The sequence below is a fragment of the Cuculus canorus genome, chromosome 2 (genome assembly GCF_017976375.1).
Source record: "Cuculus canorus isolate bCucCan1 chromosome 2, bCucCan1.pri, whole genome shotgun sequence".
Classification (NCBI taxonomy): Eukaryota; Metazoa; Chordata; class Aves; order Cuculiformes; family Cuculidae; genus Cuculus; species Cuculus canorus.
This window is the reverse complement of record NC_071402.1, coordinates 1,117,087-1,142,569: the sequence shown is the minus strand read 5'-3', so window position 1 is coordinate 1,142,569 and position 25,483 is coordinate 1,117,087. Positions and strand designations below refer to the sequence as shown.

At 54.8% G+C, this 25,483-nt stretch overlaps 2 protein-coding genes across 6 annotated transcripts in view; one reads left to right on the top strand and one right to left on the bottom strand.

The window, feature by feature from the left end:
* Window positions 1-17,224, bottom strand: part of HSF1 (heat shock transcription factor 1) — a 72,350-nt gene extending 55,126 nt beyond the window's left edge. For both annotated transcript variants that reach the window (XM_054057751.1, XM_054057752.1), the window contains exons 1-4: window positions 16,886-17,224; window positions 9,521-9,629; window positions 6,500-6,636; window positions 3,785-3,909 (exon numbers count right to left, since the gene is read on the bottom strand). In XM_054057751.1, the coding sequence (XP_053913726.1) occupies window positions 3,785-3,909; window positions 6,500-6,636; window positions 9,521-9,629; window positions 16,886-17,209 (695 nt within the window). In that variant the 5' untranslated portion in view covers window positions 17,210-17,224. The remainder of the gene's footprint in view (window positions 1-3,784; window positions 3,910-6,499; window positions 6,637-9,520; window positions 9,630-16,885) is intronic.
* Window positions 17,225-17,765: 541 nt separating this feature from the next.
* The window catches only part of BOP1 (BOP1 ribosomal biogenesis factor), a 96,489-nt gene continuing 88,771 nt past the window's right edge, over window positions 17,766-25,483 (top strand). For 2 of the 4 annotated variants that reach the window (XM_054057735.1, XM_054057739.1), the window contains exons 1-2: window positions 17,766-17,902; window positions 18,318-18,467. In XM_054057735.1, the coding sequence (XP_053913710.1) occupies window positions 17,864-17,902; window positions 18,318-18,467 (189 nt within the window). In that variant the 5' untranslated portion in view covers window positions 17,766-17,863. Of the gene's footprint in view, window positions 17,903-18,027; window positions 18,178-18,317; window positions 18,468-25,483 lie in introns of those variants that run through there. The other 2 variants (XM_054057736.1, XM_054057737.1) reach the window with 1 other exon arrangement.

Genomic DNA, 25,483 nt, shown 5'->3' with positions numbered 1-25,483 from the left:
CCTGAGGAGAAAGGGTGCTGGTGGATGAGAAGCTTAACACGAGCTGGCAACGTGTGCTCACAGCCCAAAAACCACCCACGTCCTGGGCTGCGTCCAAACAGTGGGACCAGCGGAGAGGGAGGGGAATGTGTCCCTCTGCTCCGCTCTGTGAGACCCCACCTGGAGTCCTGCGTCCAGTTCTGGAGTCCTCAGCACAGGGAGGACATGGAGCTGTTGGAATGAGTCCAGAGGAGGCCATGGAGATGATCCGAAAGCTGGAGAACTTCCCGTATGGGGACAGGCTGAGAAAGTTGGGGTTGTCCAGCCTGGAGAAGACAAGGCTATGGGAGAACCTTAGAGCAGCTTCCAGTAGGGAAAGGAGCTCCAGGAAAGCTGAGGAGGGGTTCTTCATCAGGAAGGGCAGGGACAGGATGAGGGGGAATGGTTTTGAGCTGCAAGAGGGGAGACTGAGATGAGATCTTAGGAAGAAATGTTCTCCTGTAAGGGAGGGGAGGCCTTGGCCCAGGTTGCCCAGAGAAGTGGTGGCTGCTCCATCCCTGGAGGTGTTGAAGGCCAGGTTGGATTGGGCTGCGAGCAGCCTGATCCAGTAGGAGGTGTCCCTGCCCAGGGCAGGGGGGGTGGAACTCGACGGGCTTTGTGGTTCCTTCCAACCCAAACCACTCCATGATTTTATGAGAAGATGATCTCAAGGATAAAGAGCTGCCCTTAGGCGGTTGCAAAACGCTCATAGTTTCCTCAAACCCTTTAATTTTAGTTGTCTCACAGGAGCCCGTTGACACCATGAGCTTCCAAAAAGCACAAACCACACCGATTATCCACTAATTACTAAGAGACCGGGAAGTGGTGTCACTCGGAGAGGCTGTGGGATGCGTGGAGCTCCTGGACGCTGGAGGCACTCCACCTAGTGGTTTACAGATCAGTTCTAATTAAGGATGCTAACGGTTGCTGTAGGAGAACCAACAGAGGGGCCAGAATGGAGCCCAGAGACCTATTTGTGGATGCTCTCATCCTAAATATGAGCCCAGGGGCTTCACCTTAAAAGAGGCCACGGGGCTGCAAGTGCCTCAGGAATTAAGATGTACCAGGTGGGAGCACAAGACTGGAGCAGAGTTCCAAGACGGCTCCTGGTGTTCCTTTCCCTGGAGAAAAAACTGTACCAACACAGAAGCCTTCTCCATGAACCTGAGGTGAGAACGTCTGGGACGACAGCGGCCAACAGATAGGATGCATCATAGAATCATAGAATAGTTTGGGTTGGAAGGGACCTTAAAGATCAGCCAGTTCCAATCCCACTGCCATGGGAAGGGACATCCCACTTGATCAGGCTGCCCAAGGCCCATCCAACCTGGCCTTCAACACCTCCAGGGATGGGGCAGCCACAACTTCCCTGGGCAATCTCTTCCAGGGCCTCACCACCCTCATCGTGAAGAGATTCCTCCTCATGTCCAGTCTAAATCTGCCCCTCCTCAGTTTATATCCATTCCCCATCGTCCTGTCACCATAAGCCTTTGTGAACAGCCCCTCCCCAACTTTCTTGGAGCCCCTTCAGGTACTGGAAGGTCGCTCTAAGGTCTCCTTGGAGCCTTCTCTTCTCCAGGATGAACAACCCCAACTCTCTCATCCTGTCCTCGGATGGGAGGTGCTCCAGCCCTCCCATCATCCTTGGAGTCTCCTCTGGACTCGTTCCAACAGCTCCATCTCCTTATTCCGTTGAGGATTCCAGAACTGGACCCAATCCTCCAGAGGAGGTCTCCCAAGAGAGGAACAGAGGGGCAGAATCCCCTCCGTCCCTGCTGGCCACGCTGCTTTGGATGCAGCCCAGGACATGGTTGGCCTTCTGGGCTGTGAGCGCACATTGTGGCTCACGTTGAGCTTCTCATCCCCAGCACCCCACGTCCTTCTCCTCACATCTGCTCTCCATCACATCATCCCCCATCGTGTACTGAAACTGGGCATTGCCCCCACCCAGGTGTAGGACCTTGGCCTTGTTGAACCTCCTGAGGTTCTCCAGCCTGTCCAGGTCCCTCTGGATGACATCCTGTCCTTCCAGTGTGACAACTGCCCCACTTAGCTCAATGTCATCTGCAAACTTGCTGAGGTTGCCCTCGATCTCACTGTCAATATCATTGATGAAGATATTAACCACCACTGGTCCCAGTATGGACCCCTGAGGAAGATCATGGGAGTGGGAATCAGACCCCTTCAGGTAGCTGATTGCTTCTCCAGGGAAGTGGAAAAACCAGCTTCCAATCCAGGGCCACAGCAGGGAGTTAACGATGGGTTTAGTCTGGAGAAGAGGCTGAGCGAAGACCTCATGGCTTTGTGCAGCTCCCGAAGGGAAGCTGGAGCCAGGGCTTTTCCAAACTTGATGATTCCATAGAATCATAGAATCACCAGGTTGGAAAAGCCCTCTAAGATCATTGAGTCCAACCATCCATATCTGCCACTAAACCATATCTTTAAGTACCTCATCTCCCCTTCTTCTAAACCCCTCCAGGTAGGGTGAGTCCATCACCTCCTGAGCAGCCTCTGTTGGGGCCTGAGACTCTTTCGGTGAAGAAGTTTTTCCTGATGTCCAATCTGAACCTCCCCTGGCGCAGCCTGAGGCCATTCCCCTGTGTCCTATTACCTGTCACTTAGGAGAAGAGACCAGTATCCACCTCTCTACAACTTCCTTTCAGGTAGTTGTTGAGGGGGTCTCTCCTTAACTTCCTCTTCTCCAGGCTAAGCAACTCAAGGTCCCTCAGCTGCTCCTCATAACTCTTGTTCTCCAGCCTCTTCACCACCTTCATTGCTCTTCTCTGGACACGCTCCAGAGCCTCAACATTCTTCTTGGAGTGAGGAGCTCAGAATTGAACTCAGGAGTCGAGGTGTGGCCTCACCAGGGGCAGAATCACCTCCCTGGACCCACTGGCCACTCCGCTTCTGATCCAAGCCAAGATGCCATTGGCCTTCTTGGCCACTTGGGATTGTGGGCAGGTCAACAAGAAAAAAAATCAACTTTTTATCAAGATTTGTAACGGTGCCGAAGGGAATCGCACACCCACATCTTCATGCTCACCAGCTTCACAGGCATCTACCATTAAAGGCAACGTTAGGAGTCTTGACGCAAGCCACCTCCTGCCGCCCCACTTCCAGATTCCAACACCTAATCGGACTCATATAACTAAATCCTTCTATACAACCACTGCGAGAAGAAAAGAAGTCCCATATGGGTGAGAAAAATGCCCTGATCCTCTCTAAAGGTGATGCAGTATGGATTTGAGACCCAGGATGACCCATTCCACCTCCCAACCCAGCAGCAAAGACCAGGAGAGCGCAATCCAGCGGGAATTTAAGTTGGTGCAAGTAAGGAGTCAAGACCCAGGAGGAAGAACATAGAATAGATGGACAGAGGATATTATCCCAACGACTTGGGACACTCTGATGCAGCAGAAGCCAAAACAAGAAATCACAATGGAAACCCTCAGCAACGCGAATCGATGGGAATTTCCAGTTGTCACCTCTAGGGCAGGGAAGGAAGCTCGTGGGTTCAACAGTGACACCTCAAAGCAGCGTTGTACTCCAAAAGAGCTTCCCACTGCATCCCACAGGTCCAGCTGCTGCAATGCCACCTCATTAATGGGTTTTAATTAAGTTCAGAAGGTTCCTCAACCCTCCATCTCACCCCAATCCAAGCCAGAACGGAGAGCAAGCACCAGCCTTCTCCTAGGAGGTCTTAAAACGCGTTCAAGAGAGAAACGATTGTGGAAACTCTCCATGCCACTGCTCCTCGCATACTTACTGCTTCATGGCCAACAGCTTGGAGTCCATGGTTTCCTGCTTGCCCTTCATCACCTGGATGTCAGTCAGCAGCTTGGTGACATTGTCTTGCCGAACCTTTATATCCTCATTCTTTATGTTGGATACCTGGAGACAGAAAGGAAGATGTCAGGGATGTTTCCTTCCTACAAAAGGGTTATATAAGCTTCAAAGTTGATACTGGAAATGATCTGTCTCCATCACCAGCCCAGTCACTGCCCTCACAGAGGAACATGCTCCATGCAGTGGTGAACATAAGGTTTTCTGCAAGAAGAGCGTCGTTTGGAACCTCACATTCCTTCACAGCCTAGAAAAGTCACAGAATCATGGAATCATGGAATGGTTTGGGTTGGAAGGGACCTCAAAGCCCATCCAGTTCCAACCCCTGCCATGGCAGGGACACCTCTCACTGGATCAGGCCGCTCCCAGCCCCATCCAACCTGGTCTTCAACACCTCCAGGGATGGGGCAACCACCACTGCTCTGGGCAACCTGGGCCAGTGCCCCCCCAACCTGACAATGAAGAATTTCTCCCTAAGATCTCATCTCAATCTCTCCTCTTTCAGCCTAAAACAGTTCCCCTCATACTATTCTTGCACTCCCTGATCAAGAGCCTCTCCCCAGCTTTCCTGGAGAACCTTCCCATATCAGAAGCCGTGCTAAGATCCTCTCGCAGCCTTCTCTTCTCCAGGCTCCACAACCCCAAACTCCCAGAGCCTGTCCTTGTCTGGGAGGTGTTCCAGCCCTTGGATCACCTCCATGGCATCCTCTGGACTCAGTCCAACAGCTCCATGTCCTTTCTGAGCTGAGGACTCCAGAATTGGACACGGGGCTCCACGTGGGGTCTCACTGGAGTGGAGCAGAGGGGCAGAATCCACTCCCTCCCTGCTGGTCTCACAGCTTTGGATGCAGTCAGGGACACGGATGGTTTCTGAGCTGTGAGAGCACAGCAGTGGCTCAAAACATCTTTTGGGATCAGAAACGCAGCACTCTGATGGAAGCGAAGGTCTGCACAGGAGCTGTTTGCCTAAACAAACCTTCAGCTGGCCAACGGCTCAAGATGTTCTCTATTCCTCTCCTGGGAGACCTCACCTGGAGGATTGGGTCCAGTTCTGGAATCCTCAAAAGAAGAAGGAGATGGAGCTGTTGGAACGGGTCCAGAGGAGGCTCCAAGGATGATGGGAGGGCTGGAGCACCTCCCATCCGAGGACAGGATGAGAGAGTTGGGGTTCCGCCTGGAGAAGAGAAGGCTCCGAGGAGACCTTAGAGTGACTTTCCAGTACCTGAAGGGGCTCCAGGAAAGATTGGGAGGGACTGTTCACAAAGGGAACAGGAGTGATAGGACGAGGGGTAACGGGTATAAACCAGAGAGGGGCAGATTTAAGCTGGACATGAGGAGGAATTAGGAAGAAATTAGGAAGACTTTCTTCGCTATGAGATTGGTGAGACACTGGAACAGGTTGCCCAGGGAGGTTGTGGCTGCCCCATCCCTGGAGGTGTTGAAGGCCAGGTTGGATGGTCCTTGGGCAGCCTGTTCCAGTGGGATGTCCCTGCCCAGGGCAAGGGGGTTGGAATTAGATGATATTTAAGGTCCCTTCCAACCTTTACTATACTAGGATACTATGAATTTCTTCACCATGAGAGCAGTGAGGGCCTGGAAGAGGTTGCCCACGGAAGTTGTGGCTGCCTCATCCCTGGAGGTGTTGAAAGCCAAGTTGGATGGGGCCTTGGGCAGCCTGGTCTAGTGGGAGGTGTTCCTGCCATTGCATATCCATCTCCTTCTTCTGTTGAGGATTCCAGAACTGGACCCAATCCTCCAGAGGAGGTCTTCCAGGAGAGGAACAGAGGAGCAGAATCCCCTCTGTCCCTGCTGGCCACGCTGCTTTGGATGCAGCCCAGGACACGGTTGGCCTTCTGGGCCGTGAGCGCACGTTGTGGCTCATATTGAGCTTCTCATTCCAAGCACCCCAAGTCCTTCTCCTGATGGCTGCCCTCCATCACATCATCCCCCATCCTGTTTTGAAACCATGGATTGCCCCAGCTCAGGTGTAGGACTTTGCCCTTGTTGAACCTCCTGAGGTTCTCCCAGCCCCACTTCTCCTGCCTGTCCATGTCCTTATGGATGACATCCCGCCTGTTCCACAGCAACTCCTCTCCAGTCTCCAGCAGTTTAGGTGTCCATCTCTAACACCCCTTTAACTCCCAATGTGTTTGCCTACTGTGAAAATGTCAGAGGAACAAAAAAGCCTCAGTGAAAACAGCATTTTTGGTTATTTGAGAGCCTGGGATATGCAGAGGAGTGAGATGTTCTCTCGAAGCATTCTGCTTCAGCCCACACTTCCATCTTAATCAAGTAGCCTGGAAAGTTCACCAGTGTCCTTGGATCTCCTGAGGCCATCTGCTGCTCCACCACATCTGCAGTGCACGCACAGATCCCAGAAGGGACCTCAAAGCCCGTCTGGTCCAAAGCTCCTGCCATGGGTAGGGACACCTCCCACTGGATCAGGTTGCTCAATGCTGGAAGCACTGAGAATGAGATCCACGAGGAAAAAGGACCGATATCAAGAGCTGCCAGCAGCTGATGAGCACCTGATGATGATCCCAACATCCATCGCCACTTCCAGCACACTTGTGCTTCCCTAATGAATCCTCTGGTTTTAAACAGTTTATCAAGAGCAAGAGCTGCTTTGTAAACTTACGCTGGTTACTTTCCTCTTGATGTTCTCCAGGAGATGTTCCTGGCCTCGGATGAAGTATGGATGCTGGAATTCAGTATCGTCTTTTTCTGGCTTCACCAATCCTCCTTGCTCAATGTGGACAACCTTTCGGAAGCCATCTGAAAAGCAAAGGGAGAAAAGCTCAGCGGGATAAACAGAAAACCATGGAATCATTAAAGTTTGGAAAAGACCAACTCAACTCATCCAGTCCAATCAACAGCCCAACACTCTGTGCCACATCTACACAGTTTTGAACCCCTCCAGGAATGGGGACTTCCCCCCTGCCCTGGGCAGCCTCTGCCAGCCCTTGACCTCAAGGAATTGTTCCCAGTATCCAGTCTAACCCTCTACTGGACCAACTGGAGACCATTCTGTCTCGTCCCATTGCCTGGTCCTTGGGAGCAGAGCCCGACCCTCATCTGGATCCAGAGCTGGGAGCTGCGCAGAGCACAAGGTCTTCCCTCAACCTACTTCTCTCCAGCCTTCAATCACCTTTGGAATCACCACTAAAGTACAAGGACAGGTACTGAAGCACATGGACCTGTTGAAGCAAGTTCAGAGGAGGCCATGGAGACGATACGGGGGCTGGAGAACCTTCCATACAAGGACAGACTGGGAGAGTTGGGCTTGTTTAGCTTGGAGAAGGCTCCAAGGAGACCTTAAAGCAGCTTCCAGGATGGAAGGCGCTCCAGGAAAGCTGGAGAGGGGCTCTTGATCAGGGAGTGTAGGGATAGGACAAGGGGACATGGTTTTGAGCTGAAAGAGAGGAGATGGAGATGAGATCTTAGGAAGGAATGAGGTAGGGAGGCCTTGGCCCACGTTGCCCAGAGAAGCTGTGGCTGCCCCATCCCTGAAGGTGTTGAAAGCCAGGTTGGATGGGGCTTGGAGGAACCTGATCCAGCGAGAGGTGTCCCTACCCGTCCATGGGGTGGAACTGGATGGGCTTTGAGGTCCCTTCCAACCCAAAGCATTCCATGGAAGCCCTTTTGGATCTTGGCATTCCTACAAACTGCTGGGATGAACATCATTGGAGTTTTGCAGCCCACAGCTGTGGTTCCAACGTTCCCTGCACTTCCAACAAGAAATGATCCAGAAGGATCAGCCATTGTTGTCGTGGTATCGGCCGGTTTCCTGATCTTCAAGTGATTTTGAAGAGCACATCACAGCAGATTCCTAAAAGCTCACAGCTCTGGTCGGGAAGCCCAGGATGTGCCCCAAAGCCACGGAGTTGAAAGGCAATGAAAACATCACCCCTTCTAACGCCACCGGAACACCGTCAGCAGCCACAATTGGAGTATTCCAGTTAATCTCTACCACAGCCTGGTGGGAGCAGGGTGTGAAAGAATCATAAAATCACTAGGTTGGAGAAGACCTCTTGGATCATTGAGTCCAAACATTCCTACCTGTCACCAAACCATGTCCCAGAGCATCTTGTCTACCTGTCTTTTAAATACCTCCAGGAATGGGGACTCCACCCCCTCCCTGGGCAGCCTCTGCCAGGGCCTGAGGAACCTTTTAGTGAAGAAGTTTTTCCTGATGTCCAATCTGAACCTCCCCTGGTGCAGCTTGAGCCGTTCCCCCTTGTCCTGTCTCCTCTCACTTGGGAGAAGAGGCAGCGCCCACCTCACCACAACCTCCTTTGAAGTAGTTATAGAGAGCAATAAGGTCTCCCCTCAGCCTCCTCTTCTCCAGGCTAAACCACCCCAGGTCTTTTAGCCGCTCCTCACAACCCTTGTTCTCCAGCCCCTTCACCACCTTCGTTGCTCTTCTCTGGACACTCTCCATCCCCTCAAGGTCCTTCTTGGAGTGAAGAGCCCAGAATTGAACCCAGGATTCGAGGTGTGGCCTCACCAGGGGCAGAATCCCCTCCCTGGCCCTGCTGGCCACGCCGTTTCTGATCCAAGCCAAGATGCCATTGGCCTTCTTGGCCACCTGGGCCACCGCTGGCTCGTGTTTAGCTGCTGTCAACCAACACCCCCAGGTCCTTCTCCACGGGGCAGCTTTCCAGCCGCTCTTCCCCAAGCCTGGAGCTGCACAGGATGGTTGTGTCCCAAGTGCAGGACCCAGCATTTGGCCTTGTTAAACCTCATCCCATCGGTCTCAGTCCGTTGGTCCAGTCTGTTCAGATCCCTTTGGAGAACCTCAAAACCCTCAAGTAAAAAAGCGGCCTTTATCCAGGTGCGCGGGATGGAAGCCGGGCCGTCGCCATGAAGCAACATTTCTGGGATAATCCCAAGAAGGAAAGCTACAAACACAACCATCAACCTCGAAGCGTTTACTCAGGCCTGGAACACGTGGATTCCTTGCACATCCCAAAGGTCAGAGGAGGATTAAGGTGGGAAATCCAGGAAGGGGGCACATGGAGAAGAAGGATATTGCTTGATCAGCAGGGAAGAGGGAACCAGTAGCACAGGGGTACTCAACCAGGACAGGGAAAGCTTGGGAGATGACTCCTTCTATACCCAACCTGGGAGACCCACTCAGATCAAGTTTGCTCGTGCAGCAGCCAGACTACGGAATCATACAATAGTTTGGGTTGGAAGGGACCTCAAAGACCATCCAGATCAGTCTCCTGCCATGGGAAGGGACATCCCACTGGATCAGGCTGCCCAAGGCCCATCCAGCATAGCCTTGAACACCTCCAGGGATGGGGCAGCCACAACTTCTCTGGGTAACCTGTTACAGGGCCTCACCACTCCCATCATGAAGAAGTTCCTCCTCACGTCTGGTCTGAATCTGCCCCTCTCCAGTTTATCCCCGTTCCCCCTCGTCCTATCACTCCAAGCCTTTATGAACAGTCCCTCCTCAGCTTTCTTGGAGCCCCTTCAGGTACTGGAAGGTCGCTCTAAGTTCTCCTCGGAGTCTTCTCTTCTCAGGCTGAAGAACTCCAACTCTCTCAGCCTGTCCTTGGATGGGAGGTTCTCCAGCCCTCCCATCATCCTTGAAGCCTCCTCTGGACCCGTTCCAACAGCTCCATCTCCTTCTGATGTTGAGGATACTCACACATGTTGAGCTGCCGCACGAAGCTGGCCATGTTGTTGTGTTTGAAGTACTTGGGAAGCACCTCCTTGGCAAATTGGCCTTGGTCGAACACATGGAAGCTGTTTCCACTCTGTCAAGAAACAAAAAGGTATGTTACGGACTACCGTTATCCCAAAAGGAGCCCACAAACACAAATCCCGTGGAACCAGAGTGACACCAGCACTGGTCCCATCACCAGGAACGCTCGGCTCTAAGTAGGAATGAACATGCTTTGTGTGGAGCTGTTGATGTCCAATGGACACATGCACACATGGATACCGTTCACATCCCTCAGCACCACATCCACACGTCTTCTGAACCTCTCCAGGGGTGGGGACTCCTCCACTGCCCTGGGCAGCCTCTAGCAGCCCTCACCCTCAAAGAACTGATCCCAATATCCAGTCTAACCCTCCCCTGGCCCAACTGGAGGCTGTTCCCTCTCATCCCATCTCCTGTTCCTTGGGAACAGAGCCCTGCCTGGCTCCAGCCTCCTTTCCGGGAGCTGCACAGAGCCAGAAGGTCTCTCCTCAACCTCTTTTGCTCCAGGCAATGATGTCGAACCTTTGGAACCACTACATCAGGGATTTGCTCCCTAACTTTGAGATCCATCCTACAATTCGTCTGTTGAACACTACATCACTTCAGCACGAGAACTGAGGCTTTCCAGCCTGCAGAAGAGGACACTGAGGACCACGGTTCAGTCAGAACGGGGGCGCTGGGCTGATGGTTGGACTGGATGAGCCGAGAGAACTTTGCCAACCTCAATGATTTCATGATTCTATGATTTCTCTCTCCAATTCCTCGGAGTTTTCCCATTTCCAGGCAGTTTAGGCCCATTACACACATTGTCACACCAGAAGGACTGGATGTCATCTAGAGGGACCTGGATAGGCTGGAGAGGTGGAGCTATGGGAACCCCATGGAATTCAGCCAGGCCAATGGGAAGCTTCTGCACCTTGGATAGGGCAATCGCAAGCACAATTCCAGGCTGGGTGGAGAATGGATTGGGAGCAGCCCTGAGGAGAAGGACTTGGGGTGCTGGGAGAGGAGAAACTCCACGTGAGCCATCAACGTGTGGTCACAGCCCAGAAAGTCACCATGTCCTGCGCTGCGTCCAAAGCTGTGGGACCGGCAGGGCGAGGGAGGGGATTCTGCCCCTCTGCTCCGCTATGGTGAGACCCAACCTGGACCCTGTGTCCAGTTCTGGAGTCCTCAGCACAGAAAGGACGTGGAGCTGTTGGAGTGAGTCCAGATGAGGCCATGGAGATGATCCAAGGACTGGAGAACCTCCCATCCAATGACAGGTTGAGAGAGCTGGGCTTATTCAGCCTGGAGAAGAGAAGGCTCCAAGGAGACCTTAGAGCGACCTTCCAGCACCTGAAGGGGCTTCAAGAAAGCTGGGGAGGGACTTTCTACAAAGGCTTGTGGTGACAGGACAAGGGGCAATGAGTATAAACTGCAGAGGGGCAGATTTAGACTGGACATGAGGAAGAACTTCTTCACAATGAGAGTGGTGAGGCCCTGGATCAGGTTGCCCCGTCCCTGGAGGTGTTTGTTGGAAGAGGCTTGGAGCAACCTGATCCAATGGGAGGTGTACCTGCCCATCACAGGAGAGTTGGAACTGGATAATCTCTAACCAAAGATGCAGACCGTTCCTGCCCTCCAGCCCATGGATCCATGCTCAGATCCCTCTGCACAGCCTTCCTGCCCTCCAGCCCATGGATCCATGTCCAGATCCCTCTGCAGAGCCTTCCTGCCCTCCAGTCCATGGATCCATGCCCAAATCCCTCTGCAAAGCCTTCCTGCCCTCCAGCAGATCCACACTCCTGCCCAAACTGGTCTCATCTCCAAACTGACTGAGGGAGTTGCTCGCTCCCCTCAACTGAATCACACATAAAGAGATTAAACAGAGCGAGTGCCATCCTGGAGACCTGGAAACATCACTTGGGACCAGTCCCAATGGCATTTAGCTCCGTTCACCACCAGAGCATGCCTTGGAGAGGACATAAACACAGCAAACGATCCCAAATAGAATCAAAGAGTCATAGAACAGTTTGTGTTGGAAGGGACCTTAAAGACCATCCATTTCCACCCCTCTGCCATGGGAAGGGACATCCCACTGGATCAGGCTGCCCAAGGACCATCCAACCTGGCCTTCAACATATCCAGGGATGGGACAGCCACCACTTCCCTGGGCTACCTGTGCCAGCGCCTCAGCACTCTCATCATGAAGAAGTTCCTCCTTATGTCTAGTCTAAATCTGCCCCTCTCCAGTTTAAACCCATTTCTACACATCCTATCACTCCATGACCTTGGAAAACGTCCCTCCCCAGCTTTCTTGGAGCCCCTTCAGGAACTGGAAAGTCGCCCTAAGATCTCCTCGAGGCATCTCTCCTCGAGCCCAACTCTCTCAGCCTGTCCTCGGATGGGAGGTGCTCCAGCCCTCACATCATCCTTGGAGCCTCCTCTGCACCCGTTCCAACAGCTCCATCTCCTTCTTCTGTTGAGGATTCCAGAACTGGACCCAATCCTCCAGAGGAGGTCTCCCAAGAGAGGAACAGAGGGGCAGAATCCCCTCCGTCTCTGCTGGCCACGCTGCTTTGGATGCAGCCCAGGACACTGTTGGCCTTCTGGGCTGTGAGCACACGTTGCCGGCTCATGTTGAGCTTCTCATCCCCACCACCCCAAGTCCTTCTCCTCAGGGCTGCTCTCCATCACATTCTGCTTCCTACGGAGCTGACTTCTCCTCAAACGCAGAAATGGCCCCTTTTCCCATCGCTGGCATTGAGGGATCCGTATTCTCGAATCCCTACATTCTGCTCCTTCCACCTGCTCTTAAAGGACATCAGAAGAGAGGGATTAAAGATAGGAAGCTGGGAATGATCGGCTGACAAACACCTGGGACGCCTGCGGGCAAAAAACCTTTTTGTATCCACCAGAACAGAAAAAGAAGGAGAAAGCTACTCTGGGGAAGGACCACACTCTCCATCGGTTTCCAGAGATCCTATTGACTTGCGAAATGTTTACTTCCAACACCAGGAATATCAAGGAGCTCAGAAGGTGGCTCCAAACCAGTGGAACACCAGTATGGAAGTGTAGACCACGTGGATCTAAGACTTAACCAAGACACAAGGCCATGGGCAAGGTCCTACACCTGGGTCAGAGCAATCCTCAATTTCAGTACACGATGGGGGATGATGGGATGGAGAGCAGCGCTGAGGAGAAGGACTTGGGGTGCTGGGGAGGAGAAGCTCAACGTGAGCCAGCAATGTGTGCTCACAGCCCAGAAATGACCTGTGTCCTGGGCTGCATCCAAAGCAGCGTGGCCAGCAGGGCGAGGGAGGGGATTCTGCCCCTCTGTTCCTCTCTTGGGAGATCTCCTCTGGAGGATTGGGTCCAGTTCTGGAATCCTCAACAGAAGAAGGAGATGGAGCTGTTGGAACGGGTCCAGAGGAGGCTCCAAGCATGATGTGAGAGCTGGAGCACCTCCCATTCGAGGACAGGCTGAGAGAGTTGGGGTTGTTCTGCGTGGAGAAGAGAAGGCTCCAAGGAGAACTCCGAGTGACCTTCCAGTACCTGAAGGGGCTCCAGGAAAGCTGGGGAGGGGCTGTTCACAAAGGCTTGTGGGGATACGACGAGGGGGAATGGATATAAACTGGAGAGGGGCAGATTTATGCTTGATATAAGGAGGAACTTCTTCACCATGAGGTTGGTGAGGCCCTGGAAGAGGTTGCCCAGAGAAGCTGTGGCTGTCCCATCCCTGGAGGTGTTGAAGGCCAGGTTGGATGGGCCTTGGGCAGCCTGATCCAGTGGGATTGTCCCTTCCCATGGCAGTGGGGTTGGAACGGGATGATCTTTAAGGTCCCTTCCAACCGGAACTCCTCTATGATTCTCTGCCGATGTCTCTCAGCAGGCTCACAGCTCTGTGGAAGGTGCCTGGGTGCCGTTGCTCCTGCGTATCTTATCAGAAAAAGAAACAAATGTCCTGCTCGGAATCTCAGCTGCGTTTCTGCTAGTAATGGAGGCAAGGATACCAAGTACTCAGTTGTCGCTTGGGGATCTCTGCAAGCAGCTCGACATTCCACCCGCTGGCCTCTCCACTGCAGCAGGCTTGGCTGCCCTTTTCCTCCTGACTTAGAATCCTGGAATCATGGAATGCTTTGGGTTGGAAGAGACCTCAAAGCCCATCCAGTTCCACCCCCTGCCATGGGCAGGGACACCTCCCACTGGATCAGGGGCTCCAAGCCCCATCCAACCTGGCCTGGAACACCTCCAGGGATGGGGCAGCCACCACTTCTCTGCGCATCCTCGCCCAGGGCCTCTCTACCCTCAACGGAGAATATTTCTTCCCAAGATCTCATCTAAATCTCCCCTCTTGCAGATCAATACCGTTCCCCTCATCCTATCCCTGCACTGCATGAAGAACAGCGCCTCTCCAATTTTCCTGGAGTCCCTTTTTGTATTAGAAGCTGCTCTAACGTCTCCCCATAGCCTTCTCTTCTCCAAGTGGAACAAGCCCAACTCTCTCAGCCTGTCCCCGTACGGGAGGTGCTCCAGCCCTTGGATCACCTCCATGGCCTCCTCTGGACTCGGTCCAACAGCTCCATGTCCTTCCTGTGCTGAGGACTCCAGAACTGGACACAAGACTCCTTCCCCACTCAAACCATCCTGTGATTCCACAATTACACTCTACTGTGGTTCTCGGACCACTCAAAAGGAGTCATCTGAGGAGAAACCTCAGGAAGGACATGGAGCTGTTGGAGTGAGTCCAGAGGAGACCATGAAGATGATCCGAGGGCTGGAGCACCTCCCGTACAGGGACAGACTGAGAAAGTTGGGGTTGTCCAGCCTGGAGGAGAGGAAGCTGCAGGGAGAACTTAGAGAAGCTTTCAGTATGGAAGTATCCATTATCCTTCCTCCTCTAGGAAAGCTGAGGAAGGGCTCCTGATCAGGGAGTGACGGGACAAGACGAGGGGAACAGTTTTAAACTGAAAGAGGGAGGACTGAGATGAGATCTCAGGAAGAAATTCTTCCCTGTGAGGGTTGGTGAGACCCTGGCCCAGGTTGCCCAGAGAAGTGGTGGCGGCTCCATCCCTGGAGGTGTTCAAGGCCAGGTTGGATGGGGCTTGGAGGAACCTGATCCAGTGGGAAGTGTCCCTGCCCATCCAGGGAGTGGAACTGGATGGGTTTTGAGGTCCCTTCCAACCCAAACCATCTCCTGGTTCCATGATTCTGTCTTGGCATCAACCAGAAGCCCCAGATCCCATCCCTGGAGGTGTTCAAGGCCAGGCTGGATGGGACTTGGAGGAACCTGATCCGGTGGGAGGTGTCCCTGCCCATCCAGGGGGTGGAACTGGATGGGTTTGGAGGTCCCTTCCAACCCAAACCATCTAATGGCTCCATGATTCTTACTTGCCATCAACCAGAACCCCCAGATCCTGTCCCAGGAGGTGCTGAAGGCCAGCTGGATGGGGCTTGGAGGAACCTGATCTGGTGGGAGGTGTCCCTGCCCATCCAGAGGGTGGAATTGGATAAGTTTTGAGGTCCCTTCCAAGTCAAACCATCTCATGGCTCCATGATTTTCACTTCCCATCAACCAGAACCTTCAGGTCCCATCCCTACAAGAGCTGAAGGCCAGGCTGAATGGAGCTTTGAGAAACCTGATCCAGTAGGAGGTGTCCCTGCCCATCCAGGGGGTAGAACTGGATAGGTTTTGAGGTCCCTTCCAACCCAAACCATCTCCTGGTTCCATGATTCTCACTTGCCATCAACCAGAACCCCCAGATCCCATCCCTGGAGGTGTTGAAGGCCAGGCTGGATGGGACTTGGAGGAACCTGATCCGGCGGGAGGTGTCACTGCCCACCCATGGGGTGTAACAGAATGGCTTTTGAGGTCCCTTCCAACACAAACCATCCAATGGCTCCATGATTCTTACTTGTCATCAACCAGAACCCCCAGATCCTGTCCCTGGAGATACTGAAGGCCAGCTAGATGGGGTTTGAAGGAACCTGATCCGGTGGGAGGTATCCCTGCCCATCCAGGGGGTGGAACTGGATGGGTTTGGAGGTCCCTTCCAACCCAAACCATCTCATGGTTCCATGATTCTGTCCTGGCATCAACCAGAAGCCCCAGATCCCATCCCTGCAGGTGTTCAAGGCAAGGTTAGATGGGACTTGGAGGAACCTGATCCAGTGGGAGGTGTCCCTGCCCATCCATGGGGTGGAACAGAATGACTTCTGAGGTCCCTTCCAACCCAACCCATCCAATGGCTCCATGATTCTTACTTGCCATCAACCAGAACCCCCAGATCCTGTCCCAGGAGGTGCTGAAGGCCAGCTGGATGGGGCTTGGAGGAACCTGATCTGGTGGGAGGTGTCCCTGCCCATCCAGAGGGTGGAATTGGATAAGTTTTGAGGTCCCTTCCAAGTCAAACCATCTCATGGCTCCATGATTTTCACTTCCCATCAACCAGAACCTTCAGGTCCCATTCCTACAAGAGCTGAAGGCCAGGCTGAATGGAGCTTTGAGAAACCTGATCCAGTAGGAGGTGTCCCTGCCCATCCAGGGGGTAGAACTGGATAGGTTTTGAGGTCCCTTCCAACCCAAACCATCTCCTGGTTCCATGATTCTCACTTGCCATCAACCAGAACCCCCAGATCCCATCCCTGGAGGTGTTGAAGGCCAGGCTGGATGGGACTTGGAGGAACCTGATCCGGCGGGAGGTGTCACTGCCCACCCATGGGGTGTAACAGAATGGCTTTTGAGGTCCCTTCCAACACAAACCATCCAATGGCTCCATGATTCTTACTTGTCATCAACCAGAACCCCCAGATCCTGTCCCTGGAGATGCTGAAGGCCAGCTAGATGGGGTTTGAAGGAACCTGATCCGGTGGGAGCTATCCCTGCCCATCCGGGGGTTGGAACTGGATGGGTTTGGAGGTCCCTTTCAAGTCAAACTATCTCATGGCTCCATGACTTTCACTTCCCATCAACCAGAACCTTCAGGTCCCATCCCTACAGGAGTTGAGGGCCAGACTGAACGGAGCTTGGAGAAACCTGATCCAGTAGGAGGTGTCCCTGCCCATCCAGGTAGTAGAACTGGATAAGTTTCGAGGTCCCTTCCAACCCAAACCATCTCCTGGTTCCATGATTCTCACTTCCCATCAACCAGAACCCCCAGATCCCATCCTTGGAAGTGTTGAAGGCCAGGTTGGATGGGGCTTGGAGGAACCCGATCCAGTGGGAGGTGTCCCTGTCCCTCCAGGGGGTGGAAGAGGATGTGTTTTGGGTTGTCCAAGGAAGGTATCCACCCGGATCCGTGTCCCTGAGCCCACCCCCGCACTCACCGGGCTCCAGCAGATCAGCGGGTCGGTGTCTGGATCCTCCACCAGCGTCCACAGCTTCGTCAGGAAGGCGGGGACATTGGTGCCCCCACCACCCCCCGTCGCCACACCGGGCCCTTCCATACTGGGACGAAGCACTTTGCCCCCCCCTCCACCTCTAGAAGCCGCTGCCCGGGTCAGGGTTGGAGGCGAGGGGGGGAATTCAGAGCCCGAGGCGAGGCCCGGCCGCTCCCTGCGCATCGACACCCGCGGCTCCGGGCATGGCCGCCGCCATCTTGGGACGCGGGGGAAGGCGAGCGCCCCCACACGGTGGGAGACAACGCGCATGCGCAGACCGCACCCCCAGTGAGCGTCAGTGCGTACGCCGCCTCAATAGACTGGAGAAGAAGTGCGCATGCGCAGTGCAGCGCGGTTCCCACGGCTCTCCTCAGCACCTGCGCTGCCTCAATGAGCGGAAACTTCTGTGCGCATGCGCAATGCGACTCGGTTCCCACGCTCGGCACCGGCTGCTCCTATACGAGCGCATGTCCTTTGCGCACGCGCAGGGCCGACCGTGCCCACGCCCCCTCAGCGCCTTCACCGCTTCAATAGCGTTGTGAAGCAATGCGCATGCGCAGTGCGGAGTGGTTCCCACGTCCCCTCCGCGCTTGCGCCAGCTCAATGATCGGATACCTCTGTGCGCATGCGCAGTACGGCGCGGTTCCCCCCGCCCCCTTAGTGCATCCGTCGCCTTAATGGGCTGGTAAAGCAATGCGCATGCGCAGTGCGGAGCAGTCGCCTACGCACCCTCCCCCCACCGCCTGCGCAGGCTCGATGGGCTGGGTCCAGCAGTGCGCATGCGCAATAACGCGCAGTTCTCACGCCGCTTAAAGAGCCTGAAGGGCCTCAATGAGCGGATCCCTGCACGCGCATGCGCAGAACACGCCTTGGCCACGCCTCCCAGCACCAGCACTTCCTTAATGAGCGTATCCCGCTTTGCGCATGGGCAGGAGAAGCCGTGGCCCCCCTCGCCGAGCCCAGGCATTTCCTTAATGAGCGGGTTCCCGTCTGCGCATGCGCATTACGCTCCGTGGCCACTGCCCCAGGCCCCGCCCCGCCTCAATTCGCGCATCCCGCTCTGCGCATGCGCAGTGCGCGCCGTTCCCACGTCCCCTTTAGCATCGGTATTTCCTGAATGAGCCAGCCCCATGCGCGCATGCGCAGTGCTACCCACAAGCCGGGACAGGGGGCGGGGCCGTGACCTTTGACCCCCCGCGCCCACGTGGTGCTGCACGCGGGGTTCAGCTATGGCGGAGGTGAGAGGGGGGAGAGGCGATGGGGTCTTGTTGCCATGGTTACCGGCGGCGCGGCCTGGCCCGGGGACGCGGCCCAGAGAGGCCTCGGGTGGTGCCACCATCCTGACACTCTCTCTTTGTCCTTCCCGATTCCATTCCAGCCTTTCCAAGGTGCGGAGAGCGAAGAGGTGACGGACAGCGAGGAGGAGAGTGTCTACTCGGGGCTGGAGGAGTCGGGAAGCGACAGCAGCGAGGAGGAGGAAGAGGAGGAGGATGAAGGCTCTGATGGCTCCTCACCCCCCCCGACGCGGGTAAGGGCAGCGGGGGGGTGTCCTGGCCACTATAAAGTGTCATTCTGGGAGGGTGGAGGCAGCACTGGGGGTTCTGGGGCTGGAGGAGACGGGCAGTGACCCAGAGGAGGATGAAGAAGAGGAGGAGGAAGGCTCTGGAGGTGTCTTCTCTCTCATGGCATGTGTAAGGGGCAACTGGAGGGGGTCTTGGAGTGCCGTTCTTGTAGGGGAGAGCTGCTTTGGGGGTCCTGGGGTTGGAGGAGTCAGGTAGGGACAGCAGCGAGGAGGAGGATGAAGGCTCTGGCAGCTCTTCATCCCCCCAGACACACATACGGGTGGTGGTGGGGGTCTTGGCTGCAAGGAAGTGCTGTTCTGGGGGTGGGGGGCAACACTGGGGGTCCTGGAGCTGGAGGAGACGGGCAGTGACCCAGAGGAGGATGAAGAAGAGGAGGAGGAAGGCTCTGGAGGTGTCTTCTCTCTCAAGGCATGTGTAAGAGGCAACTGGAGGGGGTCATGGAGTGCCGTTCTTGGGGTGGGGGGAGCTGCTTTGCGGGTTCTGGGGTTGGAGGAGTCAGGTAGGGATGGCAGCGAGGATGAGGATGAGGAGGAGGATGAAGGCTCTGGCAGCTCTTCACCCATCCCAGACACACATACGGGTGGTGGGGGGGGTCTTGGCTGCAAGGAAGTGCTGTTCTGGGGGCGGGGGGCAACATTGGGGGTCCTGGGGCTGGAGGAGATGGGCAGTGACCCAGAGGAGGATGAAGAGGAGGAGGAGGAAGGCTCTGGGAGTGTCTTCTCTCTCAAGGCATGTGTAAGGGGCAACTGGAGGGGGTCTTGGAGTGCCGTTCTTGTAGGTGAGAGCTGCTTTGGGCGTCCTGGGGGTGGAGGAGTCAGGTAGGGACAGCAGCGAGGAGGAGGATGAAGGCTCTGGCAGCTCTTCATCCCCCCAGACACACATACGGGTGGTGGTGGGGGTCTTGGCTGCAAGGAAGTGCTGTTCTGGGGGTGGGGGGCAACACTGGGGGTCCTGGAGCTGGAGGAGACGGGCAGTGACCCAGAGGAGGGTGAAGAGGAGGAGGAGGAAGGCTCTGGAGATGTCTCCTCTCTCAAGGCATGTGTAAGGGGCAATTGGAGGGGGTCCTGGAGTGCTATTCTTGGTGGGGGGAGCTGCTTTGGGGGTCCTGGGGTTGGAGGAGTCAGGTAGGGATGGCAGCGAGGATGAGGATGAGGAGGAGGATGAAGGCTCTGGCAGCTCCTTAGTTGTTGAGGTTGGAAAAGGTATTTAAGCTCCCTGGACCATGTGGTTGCACTCATAACCGTGTTCTATCCGTGTACGCAGCATCCTGTGGGCATTGTGCTGGATTGATGAGAAATGCTGGTTTTCCAGCCTTTCCCCGTGCCCGCTGTGGCTCCACCCAATGGTCCTCAGGATCCTGTCCAGGCTGAGCAGCACTGAGGGGCTGCGCGGCTCTCCTGCAGCTCTGAGCAACCTTGGGGATAGAATAGAATCATGGAATCATTGAGCTTGGAGAAGACTTTTAACACCACTAAGTCCAACTCTTCATGTGGCACTGCCAACCCCACCATGCAACCGTGTCCCTGAGGACCACATCCGCACAGATTTAAACTCCTCCAGGGATGGGGACTCCCCTGATGCCCTGGGCAGCCTCTGCCGGCCCTTGACCTCAAGGAATTGTTCCCAGTATCCAGTCTAACCCTCTACTGGACCAACTGGAGACCGTTCCGTCTCGTCCCATTGCCTGGTCCTTGGGAGCAGCGCCCGACCCCCAAGCTAAACACCTCCAAGTCCAGGCCCATCCCACCTCATCCCAAAACAGGTGATGTTCCCGTGGGATCAGGTTTGGGACTGGCTCTGTTGAATCTCTTTATCCATGATCTAGATGAGGAGATCAAGTGCTCCCTCAGTCAGTTTGGAAATGAAACCAGGTTGGACGGGAATGTGGATCTGTCTGTGGGCAGGAAGGCTCTGTAGAGGGATCTGGACATGGATCCATGGGCTGGAGGGCAGGAAGGGTCTACAGAGGGATCTGAGCATGGATCCATGGGCTGGAGGGCAGGAAGGCTCTACAGAGGGATCTGAGCATGGATCCATGGGCTGGAGGGCAGGAAGGCTCTACAGAGGGATCTGAGCATGGATCCACGGGCTGGAGGGCAGGAAGGCTCTGCAGAGGGATCTGAGCATGGATCCATGGGCTGGAGGGCAGGAAGGCTTTACAGAGGAATCTGGGCATGGATCCATGGATGGAGGACAGGAAGGGTCTGCAGAGGGATCTGGGCGTGGATCCATGGGCTGGAGGGCAGGAAGGCTCTACAGAGGGCTCTGGGCATGGATCCATGGGCTGGAGGGTAGGAAGGCTCTGCAGAGGAATCTGGGCATGGATCCATGGGCTGGAGGGCAGGAAGGCTCTACAGAGGGATCTGGGCATGGATCCATGGGCTGGAGGGCAGGAAGGCTCTACAGAGGGATCTGAGCATGGATCCACGGGCTGGAGGGCAGGAAGGCTCTGCAGAGGGATCTGAGCATGGATCCATGGGCTGGAGGGCAGGAAGGCTCTGCAGGGGGATCTGAGCATGGATCCCTGGGCTGGAGGGCAGGAAGGCTCTGCAGAGTGATCTGCGCATGGATCCATGGGCTGGAGGGCAGGAAGGGTCTACAGAGGGATCTGGGCATGGATCCATGGGCTGGAGGGCAGGAAGGCTCTTCAGAGGGATCTGGGCACAGATCTATAGGCTGGAGGGCAGGAAGGCTCTGCGGAGGGCTCTGAGCATGGATCCCTGGGCTGGAGGGCAGGAAGGGTCTACAGAGGGATCTGGGCACGGATCCATGGGCTGAAGGGCAGGAAGGGTCTGCAGAGGGATCTGGGCATGGATCCATGGATGGAGGGCAGGAAGGGTCTGCAGAGGGATCTGGGCATGGATCCATGAGCTGGAGGACAGGAAGGCTCTACGGAGGGCTCTGGGCATGGATCTGTAGGCTGGAGGGCAGGAAGGCTCTGCAGGAGAATTTGAGCTGGGATGGGTCTGGATCATGGGGATTTTGGGAGCAGCTGAGGACCTGGAACTGTTTAGCCTGGAGCAAAGGAGGCTGAGAGGAGACTTCCTGGCTCTGTGGAGCTCCTGGAAAGGAGGTTGGAGCCAGGCAGGGGTCAGGCTCTGCTCCCAAGGAACAGGCAATGGGACGAGACGGAACGGCCTCCAGTTGATCCATGTAAGGATTAGACTGGAGACTGGGAACAATTCCTTGAGGTCAAGGGCTGGCAGAGGCTGCCCAGGGCTTTAGGGGAGTCCCCATTCCTGGAGGGGTTTGGAAACCGTGTGGATGTGACACTTGGGGACAGGGTTCAGTCCGTACTGGAGGGCTGGGCTGGTGCTTGGACTGGATGAGCTTGGTGAGCTTTTCCAACCGCAATGATTCCATGACTTTACGATTCTGTCACGGTCTTCATGTGGGTTGCACGGCTTAAACCTGAGTTACAGCGTGACAGCAGGAACCAAGATTGCCAGGGGTTGATTCTGAGCACCAAGACCATCACTGGCTGATACAACCCTTTGGACAGGGATTACCTGTCGGCTTCGCAGCAGCGCCTCAGTAAAGGCAGCTTCCTGGCTTCCTTCCTTGGATTGCCCCATGGCTTTGGGATCCCTGCGTGAAGGCTGTGGTGCTGTTCCTGCTGCCCAGGAACCGGTGCCATTCCCACCGTGCAGGAATGCTCCATGTGCCACTGGGCTGTGCATGGAAAGAGTTCCCCAAGGCAGAACTAGGAACGCTGGAGATGGAGCAGAGACCTGACTGGGTTCCTTCTCACAGGGGAAGGTCCTACCAGGGGTTCTGAAGAGGGAAAAGGCATCAAAGATGTCAGGCTTGGCCAGGAATGTTGTAGCTGCCTCATCCCTGGAGGTGTTGAAGGCCAGGTTGGATGGGACCTTGGGCAGCCTGGTCTAGTAGGAGGTGTTCCTGCCCATGGCAGGGGGAATTGGAACTAGATGATCTTCAAGGTCCCTTCCAACCCAAACTATTCCATGATTCTATGTGCTTCCCTGTTGTTTCCTTTTGGAAAACACTAAGGCTTCTTGCGAGGGCCCCCTTTTCCCAGTGCAGTTTGGTTTACTCGGAGTCTCCCCTTCCCTGGGGAAGCACCTCTGCTCTCTGTGCCTCTTTCTTCTGCATTCCAGCCCACATGGTGCTCCCAGATAGAGTCCAGAGCCCTGCATGTGATCCACAACCTCATTTCCCGGTGAAGCCCGGAGGCCTGCGTACAATCTGCAGCCAAGTTTCCTTCTCCCGCTGCTTCCCAGGGCCTTTGCGTTACACCAGGGGTTGAAATCCATGGCAGTGTCACGTTAGGAGCTCCAACTCCTCCAATCGGCTTGATGAGTGCAAGGAGAATTCCACCTTGGTGTCGGAACTGCCAGGAAAACTGGGTGTTATGAAGGGAAAGCATCCCAGCAGTGGCTTAAGTCCTTTCTTGGTTGTTGATCCACACGGCATCCCGCTCCCACCATTCACTCTGGAGCTGCACTTGCAGCTTCACAAGTGGGAAACATTGGAAAAGGAATTGGAGCTATGTGCAGGGTCTGGAGAGGAAATTTGGGCTGGAAAACGGTGCTGGAGCTGGGTCCATCCATGGGATGCTCCGTTTCCTCCTGCTGGGAGGGCTATGGGGTCAGCAGGCACCCACGATCCCGTTGCTGCTCATTTAATTCTCTATTCAACAACCATCTGGCAGCTTTGTGAGCTGGGATCTGCACTGCAGGGATCGCTGGACGCTGGATTCTTTGGCCCTTCGTTTGCTTCTGCTTGGAATCTTCATTGTTTTTTAGCCCTAAGCTTAAATTATGATGTAAAGCGCTCATTCCTGGATGGCGTCGCCTGTTCTGGATGGGATGGGTAAACACCAAAGCTGCTGCCAGCCGTGATGCCAGGCTATCGTTATCCCTTGTGGCAGCGACAGCCGCGGTTCCTCCAGCTCTTTGCTGCTTGGTGGTGGGGTGGGTCCACAGTAGAGCTCCAAGGATGATGCGAGGGCTGGAGCACCTCCCATCCGAGGACAGGATGAGGGAGTTGGGGTTATTCAGCCTGGAGAAGAGATGGCTCCAAGGAGACCTTAGAGCGACCTTCCAGTACCTGAAGGGGCTCCAAGAAAGTTGGGGAGGTGCTGTTCACAAATGCTTGTGGTGATAGGACGAGGAGGAATGGGGAACTGGAGAGGGGCAGATTTAGACTGCACATAAGGAGGAATTTCTTCATGATGAGGGTGGTGAGGCCCTGGCACAGGTTGCCCAGCGAAGTGGTGGTTGCCCCATCCCTGGAGGTGTTGAAGGCCACGTTGGACGGGCCTTAGGCAGCCTGATCTGGTGGAAGGTGTCCCTGCCCATGGCAAGGGCGTTGGAACTAGATGATCTTTAAGGTCCCTTCCAACCCAAACTATTCTACGATGAAGCGCAACCACGGAGCGTAGATCCTCCCTGGCAGCTCTCTGGGCTGTGTTTTCCCAACAGGAATAGCCTTGAAGGCATCTCTGAGGCAACCGGAGCCGGGATGTATCCCATCTTCAGCCCCATCCCTGGAAGTGTTGAAGGCCAGGTTGGATGGTCCTTGGGCAGCCTGATCTGGTGGAAGGTATCCCTGCCCATGGCAGGGGGTTGGAACTGGATGATCTTTAAGGTCCCTTCCAACCCAAACTATTCTACGATGAAGCGCAACCACGGAACGTAGATCCTCCCTGGCAGCTCTCTGGGCTGTGTTTTCCCAGCAGGAACAGCCTTGAAGGCATCTCTGAGGCAACCAGAGCCGGGATGTATCCCATCTTCAGCCCCATCCTCTCCATTCTAGTTCCACTGTGGCTCACAAGAGGCTTCCTTGGGCCGAGTCCCCTTGCCGGTGTGACCAAGGACTCTCTCCTCCCATGGAGCCGAGTGGGTGGAAGTGGCTTCCTGGGAAGCATGTCGGGAACCGAGCCGGCTGTCACACCCCGAGGGAGACAGAGTAGGAACCAGAACTGTATTTAAACATTTAGTTTATTACCTTTAACGTTAAAATTCTAAATCAAGAATATTAAGCTTAAGTCTGATCAATATTAGCATCTTATAAGGATTTGTGAGGAACCATACAACCTGTACGGAGTTTGGTGTTAAAGTCTTTAGATGTTTCCCAAAAAAAGTTGCTGCCGGTGAAGTTTCTGCAAGCGCTCTGGTGTTTAGTGTTCGTAGATCGTTTGATGTTGGTGGGGGATCTCAGACCAGCTGAGAGGGAGCTCCGATTAAGGCTTGCTCCTCTCATTCTCTTATAGTCCATTCTGGAGTGATAACATCTTGAGTACCAGTCTGCCCATCTCCTTTACTTTGGTCAGTGATGGTATGGGACACAGTGGATTGCTTAATCCCCACCAACCATGTAGGAATCCAGAAAATCCAGTGTCGTAGATCAGGATGTTTCCATCACAAAAACTCATAGTCTAAATCACCCAAGTACAACATATGTAGATTTCTTTTCACAAATCTTATTAATACTTTGTTTTGAGGATCACCTCTGAGTCTTTGTTCTGAAATCTATGGTGTAAATCTGATAAGGGAGGGGATGACCGGACGCCATCCTGATAGGCAAACGAGTGGCAGAGACATAATGGCTCATTCTCCCCGACTCATCCTTTCTGTACAGGTGGGCTTTGATATGGACGCTGATGTGGAGTGGTCACCAGACCTCCATCTGACCGCTCGCCACCCCGCAACTCAGAAAGACAGCAGCCCTCTTCCGCAGCTTCAAGAGTGGGAGGGATATGTCATTGGCACACAGGGAGCAGCAAGGAGGAGGGTGGGAAGAGCCGGGACACCCTTTGGCAGCAGATGAGCTGGATCACAAGGCTCCTTCTTGGAGACTCAAGCCTGGTTTTGGGCTCTCCCTGTGCTTGACCCACCTGTCCAGTCTTTTGCTCCCTGTTTTCCAAGACTGAAGACCTCATTCTATCCTCTGGGAGTTCACTCGGAACCGCAACTCAACCCTCCCAGCTGACCCTCTT